Source organism: Setaria italica, chromosome I, assembly GCF_000263155.2.
Source record: "Setaria italica strain Yugu1 chromosome I, Setaria_italica_v2.0, whole genome shotgun sequence".
NCBI classification, from domain to species: domain Eukaryota; kingdom Viridiplantae; phylum Streptophyta; class Magnoliopsida; order Poales; family Poaceae; genus Setaria; species Setaria italica.
The window spans coordinates 22,681,553-22,694,766 of record NC_028450.1 but is presented as its reverse complement, the minus strand read 5'-3'; the positions used below and the strand labels follow the sequence as shown (position 1 = coordinate 22,694,766).

The 13,214-nt window shown below is 45.6% G+C and overlaps 1 protein-coding gene across 1 annotated transcript; it reads left to right on the top strand.

Annotated features, from left to right (window-relative positions):
• The first annotated feature begins 10,135 nt into the window (after positions 1-10,135).
• On the top strand, positions 10,136-12,429 carry LOC101754112 (fructose-bisphosphate aldolase 1, cytoplasmic). Its single transcript, XM_004952445.4, has 2 exons — positions 10,136-10,293; positions 11,105-12,429. Exons 1-2 carry the CDS (start codon positions 10,266-10,268, stop codon positions 12,151-12,153), a joined length of 1,077 nt encoding a protein of 358 aa, XP_004952502.1. The 5' UTR covers positions 10,136-10,265; the 3' UTR covers positions 12,154-12,429.
• The last annotated feature ends 785 nt before the right edge of the window (positions 12,430-13,214 follow it).

The window sequence follows — 13,214 nt, the reverse complement described above, 5'->3', positions numbered from 1 at the left end:
TTAATTGTACTGTCAATTACAGAATTGATTTGTATGTAATATTAAATTAGATTATATTTTAATTAAGCGCTACCTGGGCTACACCTGAAAATAACTGGGTCCAAAATTTCGTGGACTCGCCCCCTCGGCCTATTATTTTGTGGGCCTAAACAAAGTTACGACGCTAGCAAATGTTCGACTAAATCCATTAAGAATTGGGCCTAAACGAAGTTATGACGTCACCATATGTTACGCTTGATCCTACAAGAATTGGGCCTAAACCAAATTATGATGTTAGCAATTATTGGTGGGCTCGGTCAAGAAGAATTGGGCCTAAATTAATCTATGACGACAACAATTATTGGGCTCGGTACAAAAAAAATTGGATCTAAATCAATTTATAACGATAGCAATTATTAGGCTTGGTCCAACAAGAACGGGACCTAATTAAATCTATAACGAAACAATTCGTCACAACCGTCAAGTCACATCAGACTGTGGTCCGACGTGGTATGCTATGCAGGAGTCAGTTTATGACGACTTGTGGGACCAATTTTCATTTCTCGACTAATGACGAAGGATTTTCATCACGTCTGCATCATAAATCACGGTTTATGACGAAAAAACGTGTTTATGACACTGTTTATAGTTTATTATAGATCGGAAGATTTCTTGTAATGTATACAACTTTAAATTAAAGGACAAAGGGCCGGCTGATGTTGATTCATTCAGGGAAGAAATATGGCCTGATCGTATACTGCTGCCGACAAAATTTAAACATTAGTTTAGAGGACGAAGGCAGGTAGATAGTGCGCTGATTCATTCAGGGAAATATTGAAGAAAGGGCCGACTGGGTGCTTACATATTAGGACATCGACTGACTGGTTCGACAACAAGTGTAACATGGTACAGACACCTTATGAAACTTGTACGGTTGCTAATAAGCTCGATTTCATGTGTTGACCTTTCTCTCCTGTGCGTGCAACAATGAGATATCTACACCGAGAAGGGGTGACACAATGAACGAGCGTTCAATATACTGCTGCCGCCAATGTCGTGTTACCGTGCACCATACCGTCTGCAGCACAAGTAGTCGAACCTGTTTTCTCGATGCTGCTCATTCCGAGAGAGTGTGTGCATATATGCGAGACTTGATCTGGCCATCTGCTCAAGGTTTTTGAGACAATGGGGTGTTTGATCCCGTGTCACATCGAATATTCAGAGGATTATAAGGACTAAATATGAGTTAATTATAAAACTAATTACACAAATGGATGCTAAACAACAAGATGAATCTATTAAGCCTAATTATTCCATCATTAGCAAATGGTTACTGTAGCAGCACATTGTCAAATCATAGACTAATTAGGCTTAATAGATTCGTCTCGCCGTTTAGCCTCCATCTGTGCAATGGGTTTTGTAAATAGACTATGTTTAATACTCCTAATTAGTATCTAAATATTCGATGTGATACGGACTAAAGTTTAGCCTGGGGATCAAACACCCCCACGTCTCAAAAACCTTGAGCTATGGCTCCATTGGTATCATAAAAAACATTGAACCTCGTATCGGAAGTAGAGTCAGGAGCAACTGTGCAATTCATTGGAGGAGAGAAGCCATATATGGAGGTAGCTAGACAGCTAGCCTTGTTATGGGTATATAAAAAGGCAAAGCTGGAAGGTCTGGATAGAAGCATGCATGTTCAGAATCATTTGTACGCAGATGGACGGCTGGACGCTCAATGCTTCCTGCACATTCTAATAGGGTGTGTGGATTTTATGGACCTACTTACTAGCCATAGCTACTCATTCCATTTCTAGGTAACATGCCATTTTAATAGATAATTAAAGTCCTATTAACCAAACAACTGATCGGATAACTCTTACATTGCAGCACGAATCGCGTTTTTATTCATCATGTTAGCTGCAAAGCTTGATTTAATTTTAACGTGTATAAGCTTATTATATGTATGGTAGAACTCCATTTTCCTAGGGTATAAATGCAATTTCCACAGTCGATACTTTTTTTATGAAACTTCACTTGACTACTAAGAAGAGGTGAATGTGTTTTCGGACTTTTTTCCTGTGATGAGATACTGCAAAAAGGACTTTGAGGTACACGCTCTAATAAAGGCCCACTTCAGTATGTCTCTGATCAAGATAGCAAAACCTAACGTGCCACGCATGGTTGTCCTTCGCTTCTCGACACTACTGTAAAACTGAGCATTGGTCTTATTCCTTAGTACCGGCGGTTGATTTTTGATCCGGTACTAATATGAGCATTACTACTGGATCTAACGGCTAGTTCCCCAGGAGCCTCCCGTGACCCTCTTTAGTATGGTTGGAAACTCCAACCGGTATTAAAGGAGGGTTAGGAACCGAAGCTTCCCAGCAGTGCGATCTTGTAGAGCCCACGAAGCCAGCAGCCCCGGTTCATCTCCTAGCCCGGCTGATTTGACCACGGGTCCAAGGCCCTTTTCTCCGGATCCATGTGAATCATCATCCAGCACAAAGATACCTTTGCTGAGAAAGTGCAGCTGGTCATTACCCACCAGTCAGCTAGAGTGATTTTTGATGAATGAATCTATTTATTTTGCAGTCTCCGGATGGACGTGATTGATTTTATATCATTATAATGCTCGTATTACTTGAGTGTTATATTTTGCAAGGTCAAATAATTGAAGCCTGACTTTCCTATATGCAAGCACTATCGGTCAATTCAATTTGCTATCTTGGAGTTGGAGGCGTTCGATGCATTGAAATATTTATTAATCTGGAATACGCCCATTATGAAACACAGCCAACCAAGTTGACATATAATCACCATTGTTGCAAGATTCTGTTTTTGCTGTTGTATTCAAAATGATTGAGTGGCAAAAGAACACTTGGCCATGTCCTCTTTATTATAACCATCTCTCAATATTAGAGCCATCTACCAGCGCCATCACCATTTGCACTTTTCAAATTCAGCTCGAAGTCTCTGTGGAAACTAGCAATGATGCACGTGCGGCACTACTCTAAGTTTAAGATATCATAGTTCAACAAATTCAATTACTAAGAATTTTTTAGGATTCAATTACTTTTAGAAAATATTTCTAAATTACTTTTAAGATATATTTTACTTTTATTTGTTACTAATTGCAATAGGAAGGAATTGTTAATGTCAATTTCACCTATGCCGAATCTCAATAGAAAGGATATTTAAGAATGGCAAAATCGTTAAAGAACAAAGATTAAATGAATATGTTTAAATATACATGTAAACCTCAATTATCTTATATGTAACAGGCAGTAATGAAACTCTAATCTAGTTTCCGTAAAGGTATCCACAAGCAATAGATATTTTCTTCATATTTTCAAACACCATGCATACTAAGGCTCTGTTGTTTCCATCAGATACTTCTGTATTCTGAACTTCCTCTCAAAGCCATCATTATTTTCATTTCCCTCTGTCCTCATCTTCATTTTGAAGGCACATCCTAATCCTAAAACACAAATATGAATGTGATTTATATAGTTTCCATGGAGAAGCAAAACCTTCACTACAAATTAGCATAGATTGTGCGTAATGCTTATATCTAATGGAAGCAGACATCATATGCCAACCGATCATTTTTATTAGTTGCTTGCTGCAGGTGTAGCTGGTCCCAACCACATTAGATTTCAGGAAAAAAAAAAGGAATGACCAATTCTAAAAGGTGACTATAATTGTGTTGCCAATAATTGCAGTAAGCTTGTTTTAAAAACACTAACAGCACTTGCAAATTCATTTTTGTACCAGGACTATTTAAATCCATACCACGGTCAAATTTTGGTACAGTATTCAAATAATCCAAAGACCAACCAAGCATACCTCACTTCCCTCACCTATGCTGATCCAGAGGCCAATCACCTATGCATTCCCTAACAAGATAGTTGATTTTGAAGGAAAAGATCAAAGTTCAACAATCATCTGCAACAGGTATTAAGATCAAATAATATGATTCGCACAATAATACGCACGTCATTCAAAGGACAACAATCATCTGTAACAGGTGAACTAATCATCTGCAACAGGTATTAAGATCAACAGGTATTAATCATCTGGTATTGCTCCTAAAGCAAGAAGCAACAAAATTAAAAGATTAGCAGTGTATTGGAAAAGCAAACCACATGATTAAGCAAATCTTACACTAAACCTGCTGTCCCTGTGAATTAGCTCCGGAACTTTACAAGGAAAAATCTAAACCTGCATGTTTCCAAAGCCAGTAATCAGCATTACTACATTAGAGTGTCTGAAGCCGCTCGAGAATCCTCGCCAACGAGCAAGAGCAGCAGCACCACGCAATGCAACCCTTGCAACAACTCCTCCAGATACTGACTGCGCCGCTGCAATCCAATCTAATCCTATCGAACCAACACAGAAAAAAAAACATGATTCGGAGGACGATCCAAAAATAGGGAAACAAGATTATTATCAGCAAAAAGTGAGTAAATTTCAAGAATTAAATCTTGGGGTGGCGTCTTACATGACAACATCCAGTTATGCAGGAGCCTCGTAATGGGCATCGTCAGTGCCGGCAGGCTGGACGGGTCAAATGGCTACCAATAGTAGCGATGAAAACGGACGGGAACGGGCGGGAAAACCCCTTAACCATGTCTCGTCCCTTATTTTTTCACGGGGAATGGGAGTGGGATAGCCAGGAGCGGGACGGGAACCGGAATACACAATTATATGAAAACGAACAAATACAAGCGGACATACAACGGAAACAGCCGGGAACCGGGACCAGGGATGACACATTCCAAAACATCTACTACACTAGCACTCTAGCAGTCCTGCACGGCTGCATGCTGCATGGCACTTGGCACTTGCTCTTTGCTGACTTACACTTGCTGCATTGCACTTGACAAGTAGAATAGTATATCACTGAAACACAGATACACAGTGTGCGACAAACCACAAATAAGTTTACTAAACAAGACCACAAGGCAGTAGTACTAGTTTATCACAACACAAAAATAGAACAAAAGCCTGGCTACCACTGTCGCACGTGTGGGAACATGGTAAACCTACTGCCTACAACGGGAGAACGGCGCGCGTGTGGGCTTCCTGCCCAGGCACCAGCGCGTCGAGGACGGTGGCTTCGACAAGCCAAGAGCGGACAGCGGAGGGGTCGACGGCGGCACCGTGGCACGGCGCGGGCGCCCAGCGATTTGCCGATTTTGCAGGGCTGGCAGCGCTTGGGAAGTCACGAATGGGATGTGAATGGAACGAAGGGGGTTAGGGTTTGGGAAACATTTTATACGTCCTCACCTCTTGCCTGTTGGGCTGGCTAGCTGAGGCCCGAGGAGTTGGGGTTACTGGGCCTATCCCGTATAAATTGTAAATGGGATCATCCCGGTTGAAAACAGGATCCCGCAAATGCTAGCAGGATACCCCCTCAAATGTATCCCATCTCGTTCCCGTGTACTCCCATCCCGTTTCCATCCTATTATCGAACTTAACCATCCCGTTTTCATATAGCTTAAAATATGGGATAAATATAGAAAAATGGGCGGACGGGAACGGGAAATTTTCCGTCCGTTTTCATCCCTAACCAATAGAGAGATGGCAGTGGTTGATGAAATCTCGTGGAGAAAGAAGGGGCAGAGTGGACCTTCGCGCTGCCTCCTCCTCGTCCAGTGAGCTGCTGCTGCCGCAACCACTGAGGCGACATAGATAGAGGGGGGAAGGACAAAGGTGGGCCACCGCTGCCGCCACATTCAAGGCGGCTCAGATGGAGGGGCGACGGGGTATTGAGGGAGGGGTAGAGGCAGGTCACCGGGAGGGAGGGGGTCGGCGGGTCGCAACCTTGCTGGGCTAGGCAGGAAGGGACGGCGCAGACGGATGGGGAACCAAACAACGTCGCACAGAAGGAAAAAGATGGAATTAACGAGCCATGATTGGCAGGGCTCGGGAAAGATGATTAGATGAACGCGGGTACACAGGACGGGTAAACGAACGGAACGGTGAGAAAAGAATTTGGTTTTTGGCAGAAACATTTTCTAAGTCACGATTTTTATGGGTATGCACCTTGTCTTCTTCCTCAAATAGATGACATATGGGTCTGGCGTGAAGGGTACGATGGATCCGTTTCGAGTGAGAAAGGTTTTTAATTGTTTTCGATCTTTATATCTCTGTGGAAATCTGTAGAGCCCATTTCCAAAGAAACCTGCAGTCGCCGGCGTGGCACCGAGAGCCACCGATGCGACTCATGGAAGACTGAAAATATGTGATTACTTCGAAGCCCGCCAGTCACCAATGGCGTATGTCCTCCCGTGAAGCACCACTGCCGAGTAGGGATAGAATTCGGATAGGATCCGCATGAAATCAGACTCAGATAGTACTTTTTACCATATTTTAAAATTGAATACGAACACGAATTTAGATGTTCTTGAATACAAATACAAAAAATTGTCTCGGATTTGGATATGAAACAGATATTTACTCGATTTTAATAATATTATTTACCTATTTTTTTTATTGATGGTTTTTGAATAACAAAATCATTATACAAGTAGAGACTAAAGTTTGAGTAACAAGTGCAAACAAAGATTGCTCATAAAAATATTACATTAATTAATAATTACTTAAAATAGTGCACTTTATGAAAAATAATCTATGGATAAATATATATTTCAATAAATATAAACATTTATCAATGAATAATAAATATTATATAAAAATGTTTTTTGATAAATACATAATCTAGAGTATTTAAAATTAAATTTAATATTTATATATATATCTATTATTAAATTTAATAACATTGGTCACTAAAATTAGAGATAGATTTAAATAGTTTTATGGATATAATAATAAAATTAATATCATTAATTTTTAATTATAAAGCTAACTTTCGAATAGTTTCAATAATATACTATTATTATTAATTCAAATTAACATCATTTATCATTAGTTATAGAGATAACTAATAATTTCATATGATCGTATACGGATGGTGTTAGATATTGTCGAATACGAATGTGGAATTGGATAGAGAAAATAAAGACGTATCTATTTTGGGGCTGGGTGTCCGTATACAGCCCCAACCAGGCTCTCGCGATGCGAGGACGTGATGATTGGTTGCTTATGCTCGGTAGCTGGCCTGGTCCGTTATGTGCAAAAAGGCTCCTTGAGCTTGGCTCCACAAATATGCAGGAACAGCTTGTTTCCTCCGAGTCAGTGTGGGGGATATAACCCTGGGTACCACTTGGATGGACCTAGCCGCCCTTCAAATGGAGTACTGCATACGAGGGGGATTCGGGATAGGCGTACGGATCAAGACGAAGGATCGGCATAAAGAGATATAGTTACAGATAGATATATTTAAATATGCAAAGAGATAACTTGTACTGAAAGGTAGTAGATTTCCTTATAATTGACTAGGATTAGATCGAATTAGATATGTAACCCTGCCCCTCCTCCCCCCCCCCCACTACTATATAAGGGCTGCAGGGACCCCTCAAAAATCCAAGCCATATTCAATACGCTACACGCTGAGAATACAACCTCGAGCACAAGATGTAGGGTATTACACCTCTGGTGGCTCGAACTTGGTAAAGTTCCTTATGTCCTTGTATTCATCCATCTAGCTCTAGACGCGGCGATCCCCTCCACACAATCTACTACCTTGATCTACTTCGTGGTGGACTGCCAGACTATTCCCCTAACAGCCAGGCTCTGGCGGTGCAGTGACCAGCTTTTGGGAAGCGCGCATACACTCAGGAAATGCAGCTAGACAGGCAACCAATCAGATTCTCCAGCTAACCTGGCTCCATACAAACACCAACCAAACAAAGACGTGTTGCATCTAGGGAGCCAGACCAGCGGAAGCGCTCGGTTGTGCTAGCTGAAGCGCTCGGTTGTGCTGGCTGCAGCTCAGCTGCAGCTGCAGCAGCCACTACAGCAGCTGCAGCCAGCCAACAAACGTTGCAGCCAAAGAACAGCTCTTGCAGCCAGCCAACGATAGCTAGCTGGAGAATTCAAAAATGGCTGTAATTTGACAACTAAACATATTAATGCACACTGATTCCCCGTCCAAGACTCAACACAGAAATAAATCGAGATTTCAGTAGACATATTAGTGTGAAATAGATCTGTAGGTCGATTCTGAAATAGCACAGGTACAAATACCAAATCTAACTCTGAATAATAGTTACAAAGAGCACAAGTAAGAAATAATCATCAAGTATACTAGTCACATCATTGCAGAAGCTGATTATTTCCACTAGAAAACATATCGCGGTAGCAAATCAAAACACACAACACAACTAGTGCTAATCATCTCGAAGCCTACTCACCAAATTCCTCTTCTTGGGAAAGTACTCTGTGAGCTACGGTGGAGCTTCCCACATCCCGAATGAGCAGATGCCGAAGGCTTGAGGTGCGATCTGCGATGTTGCTGTCGCCTCCCGAGAATGCTGGCCGCCGATTGGGAAAGGGGTGAGGGAGGCGTCGCCGACCTAATTTGGCACCCTTGATGCGCCGGCAACCTTCACGGAAGGCGAATACGAAGGGCGGCGTCCGAATTCCAAACCTTAGAGGAGCGTCTCTCCCTATCTGCTTCGCTCCTTTGATCTTTCTAGCATTTGCGTGACTTACAAATAGGAATGGTTCATCACAAAGAGAAGATGCTTGCTCTGCAGCCGAGTTGTTGGGCTGCAGGCTGCACTGCTGCTACTTGGGCCGGCAGCCGAACGGCTAGGCTGCAAAGCTGCAGCCGCAACGTAGAGTAGCTGCAGCGAGCGGCTGTCCCGATCATGTATAGCGCTTCAGCGCTGTCGGCGTCGCACACTTGGAAGGAATATTTATTAGGAAACCATATAATTCTGGAAGTGGAAGCTGACATGGCTCTCTCTCCCTTTAATTTTCTTATAAAAAAAAAATCTGAAGCCGCGACCGCGATGGCGACCGGTGAACCGACTTACCACAAGTACGTGTCGCGGCACGTGTCCTCTGTCCGGCAACGCGACGCGATGCCGCCACCCGCCCGACGATTCTGCCGGCAGGCATGTATATCCACCTGAGCTCGCGTGCACGAGGCCTCGCGAAGCTTTGGCAGCTATCGCGGCAACGGACGGGCAAAAACCCGGTGGCCGCCGCGGATCCAGAGAACACGGGAGGCAAAGGCCGCCCAGGTTTAGTTTAGGCTTTGCGACGGACGGTTCGCGTCACGTCACGCTCGAAGCCGCGACGACGCTCGCCGCCCTTCCCCTTCCGTTCCGTGCGGCGGGTGTCTGGAGGCGGCAGACCGTACGCGTCAGCCGGTGGACTCGCGCGGGCAGCACGCGAGCAAAGGTGTCACGGGCAGGGTCCGCAGCATCGCGCATTCGTGCTTGGCAGTCCATGACAGGGACAGCGGTATGTTTAGCCAACCAGGCAAGGCAAGGAAAACCTGGGACCTGATTGGATGCCCGCATTTAACCTGGCCAGGCTCGCGGGATGCAACATGATCATGCAAATAGCAGCCTCCCGCCTAGCTCGCGGTATACGAACTTTTCCGGCGTTTCCCCGAAACCAGGCTCACGTGATGCGACTAGGAAACACGCGCAGGGTGCTGAAAAGGAAATGAGATGAAAAGTTGGGCAACCAATCAGCCGCTCCAAAGGGCCAGGCTGCGTGCATGCAACTTGGTGTTGTAGGTAATACCGCTGTGCCAGGGAAGTTCTCGTCCAAGACACCGGTCAATAACCTGGAATGGACCAGACAATGATGGTATATTCTCGTATACATCCAAGCGGGACCCCTCTTCATTTTTCAGTGTTGATGATCAAAATCAAAAACAAAGAATACTTGATGGTGCGAAATGCAATTTGACTCGCGCGCCTGAACACAAACCAAAATACAGCCGGACGGACAGCTGACACATGATACGCCGATGCAAACGTACACCTTGCGGAAAAAGAAAAGAAAACAATGGCTCCACACGACACCCTATATCGGGTTTGGACAAAGCAAAAAAAAAGGCATACCAAAACCAGGGGGCAGGCACCGTCGCACCGAACCGCGCACGCCGCACACCGGCACAGGGCTGGCATGCGCCACCGCTAGCCGCCGCCCTGCCCCTGCCCCTGCCCCTTGCCTGGTGGCGCACCCAGATTGGATCCCGTTTCTTTCCCCTGGCCCAAGCCGGAACCCGCTCTTGAAATACCCCCGTCTCCGCAGCCGCCTCCCCTGCCCAACCAACCAACCAACCCATTCGTCCTCCCCCGATCTCTCCCCTCCCGATTCCCTCGTAGCCTGCTCTCACGCGCGCATCGACCATGTCGGCCTACTGCGGAAAGTACAAGGGTAAGATCCATCAATCATCTCCCCTTCCTCGGTTCCTCCGTAGCGTCGTTGTCGATCTGCTCCTGTTGTTTGTTCGGTAGCGTGTAGTGCAGATCTGTTCTGTTGTTCGATGTGGTACCCTCAGATCTACCGTATCTGAGTTGATGGATAATTTGTAGATCCGTTTGGGCGTTGGATTTGTGTGGAATTTGATGGGTCCGTACATGCTGGGGGTTGGTGCTCTGCTTGATTAGCGTTCAGGGGTTTGGTGGTTTGTTGGAAGGGGTTAGGAGGACGAGCAGGGTGACGCGCCTCTACGATCCGTTAATTGGTTGGGATCTGCTGATTTTTGTTCGCATAACTACAGGATGTGATGCTTAGTGGTACGTATCTGCTTGGTTTTAGGGGGCCTGCTTAGTTTTGGATCGGATTATGTGCCTTCATGATGGTAGATAATTTCTCAATTTATCTTGATAGCATGCACTGGTGCTTCATTGTGTAATTTCTAGGGGCTGGTTTCAAATCATAATATTACTTGTTCGATAAATTAATCTGATGCTTTCCTATTCAGTTGCCCTTTTTCCTGCAATGGAGCTGTGCAACGATGCGTCCACGTTAGTCAAATAACTAATCTGTATTTCCTCTTGTCATATGTTAAGAGTTCGTTACATATGAAAGCAGGTTTAGGTAACACGACAGTGTTTTTTCAGTAGTTAGATTATTCAGGATAGCGTAGCATGTGTAGTTGTTAAGTAAATCATGTTTGTCGATCTGATTGAGTTACCACTCTGCGCTGCTTGTTGGCTAATTATCTTTGCTTATTATTTTGCAGATGAGCTCATCAAGAACGCCGCATACATTGGCACCCCTGGCAAGGGTATCCTTGCTGCTGACGAGTCCACTGGCACCATTGGCAAGCGCCTTTCCAGCATCAATGTCGAGAACATCGAGGAGAACCGCCGTGCCCTCCGTGAGCTCCTCTTCTGCGCCCCTGGTGCCCTCCAGTACCTCAGTGGCGTGATCCTCTTTGAGGAGACCCTCTACCAGAAGACCAAGGACGGCAAGCCCTTCGTCGATGTCCTCAATGAGGGAGGCGTCCTCCCCGGCATCAAGGTCGACAAGGGTACCATCGAGGTTGCTGGCACCAACAAGGAGACCACCACCCAGGGTCATGATGACCTTGGCAAGCGCTGCGCCAAGTACTACGAGGCCGGTGCCCGCTTTGCCAAGTGGCGTGCTGTCCTTAACATTGGCCCCAACGAGCCGTCGCAGCTGGCCATTGACCTGAATGCTCAGGGTCTGGCTCGCTATGCCATCATCTGCCAGGAGAACGGTCTGGTGCCAATTGTTGAGCCTGAGATCCTTGTTGATGGGTCGCATGACATTGAGCGCTGCGCTTATATCACCGAGGTGGTCCTTGCTGCCTGCTACAAGGCTCTGAACGAGCATCATGTCCTCCTCGAGGGTACCCTCCTGAAGCCCAACATGGTCACCCCCGGCTCCGACGCCAAGAAAGTGGCCCCTGAGGTGATTGCTGAGTACACTGTCCGTTCCCTCCAGAGGACCGTCCCTGCTGCCGTGCCCGCCATCGTCTTCCTCTCTGGTGGACAGAGCGAGGAGGAGGCCACCCTGAACCTCAACGCAATGAACAAGCTCAACACCAAGAAGCCGTGGTCCCTGTCTTTCTCCTTTGGCCGTGCCCTTCAGGCGAGCACCCTCAAGGCGTGGGGTGGCAAGGTGGAGAATGTGGAGAAGGCCAGGGCTGCCTTCCTCACCAGGTGCAAGGCCAACTCAGAGGCCACCCTCGGCACGTACAAGGGTGATGCCGCCGCCGGCGAGGGCGTCTCGGAGAGCCTCCACGTCAAGGACTACAAGTACTGATCTGCCTCCCCCTTTGGACCTGCCTACGATGATTTAGGTTGAGTGTGGTTTGCCCGTCTGAGCTCCATGTTTGGACATCGAAACTCGGTTTTAATAATCCTGAACTTATGCTTCCCGTTGCGGATGATGGTTGGTTACTTTTTACATTCATATATTAGTCTTTTTTGGTGCCAATCTGTGTAATCTGGTCCTGCCGACGGTAAATCGAGCAGCCACTTTTTCTTCTGTCGTCGTGCTCTGGTTATATAATGGGAAAAAAAACATTTTATGTCCTGAGTTGACCGGTGTTGGTCGTTTGCATTGACTTTTATCAATTGTGATGATAGCGGCGCTTTAGTCCTTTAGGGGGTGTTTGGATACGATCGAATGTTCGGATGCTAATTAGGAGAACTAAATATGAGATAATTATAAAACTAATTGCAGAACCCTATGCTAATTCGCGAGATGAATCTATTAAGTCTAATTAATCCATCATTAGCGGTTACTGTAGCACCACATTGTCAAATCATGTACTAATTAGGCTTAATAGATTCGTCTCGCGAATTACACTCCATATGTGCAATTAGTTTTGTAATTAGCCTATGTTTAATACTTCTAATTAGTATTTAAACATCCGATGTGACGGGTGTTAAACTTTAACACTAGTTAGCCAAACAGGCCCTTAGTAGCATGTGGCAATCTGAGATGCTTTGTTCCCGTGAGCGTTAGGTAAATTTAGGAAAAAAATTTGGTGCAGGACGGCTGCAAAGCGCCCTCGGTGGAGCCCTATCCCCGATATGCGCCGCGTGTCTGTCGAGAAGATCCAATGCCTCGTCTCCTTTGCTTCCGCCTTGCACAGATCTTTTTCCCTGCCCTGCAAGCTGTGGCTGTGCTCGTCTCCTTTGCTTTCGGTCGTTCGGCTCCTTTGATCCATGGCTCGGCTCAGCCCCCTGCACAGCTCTTTTTCCCTTCCCTGCAAGCCACGGTTGTGACTTTTCTCCTACTCGTCGTCATCCTCCGTTCCTCATCCTCAACATGGCCCGGCCCGCCGCCGCCGTCCGACCAGGGCTCCTCGATGCCCG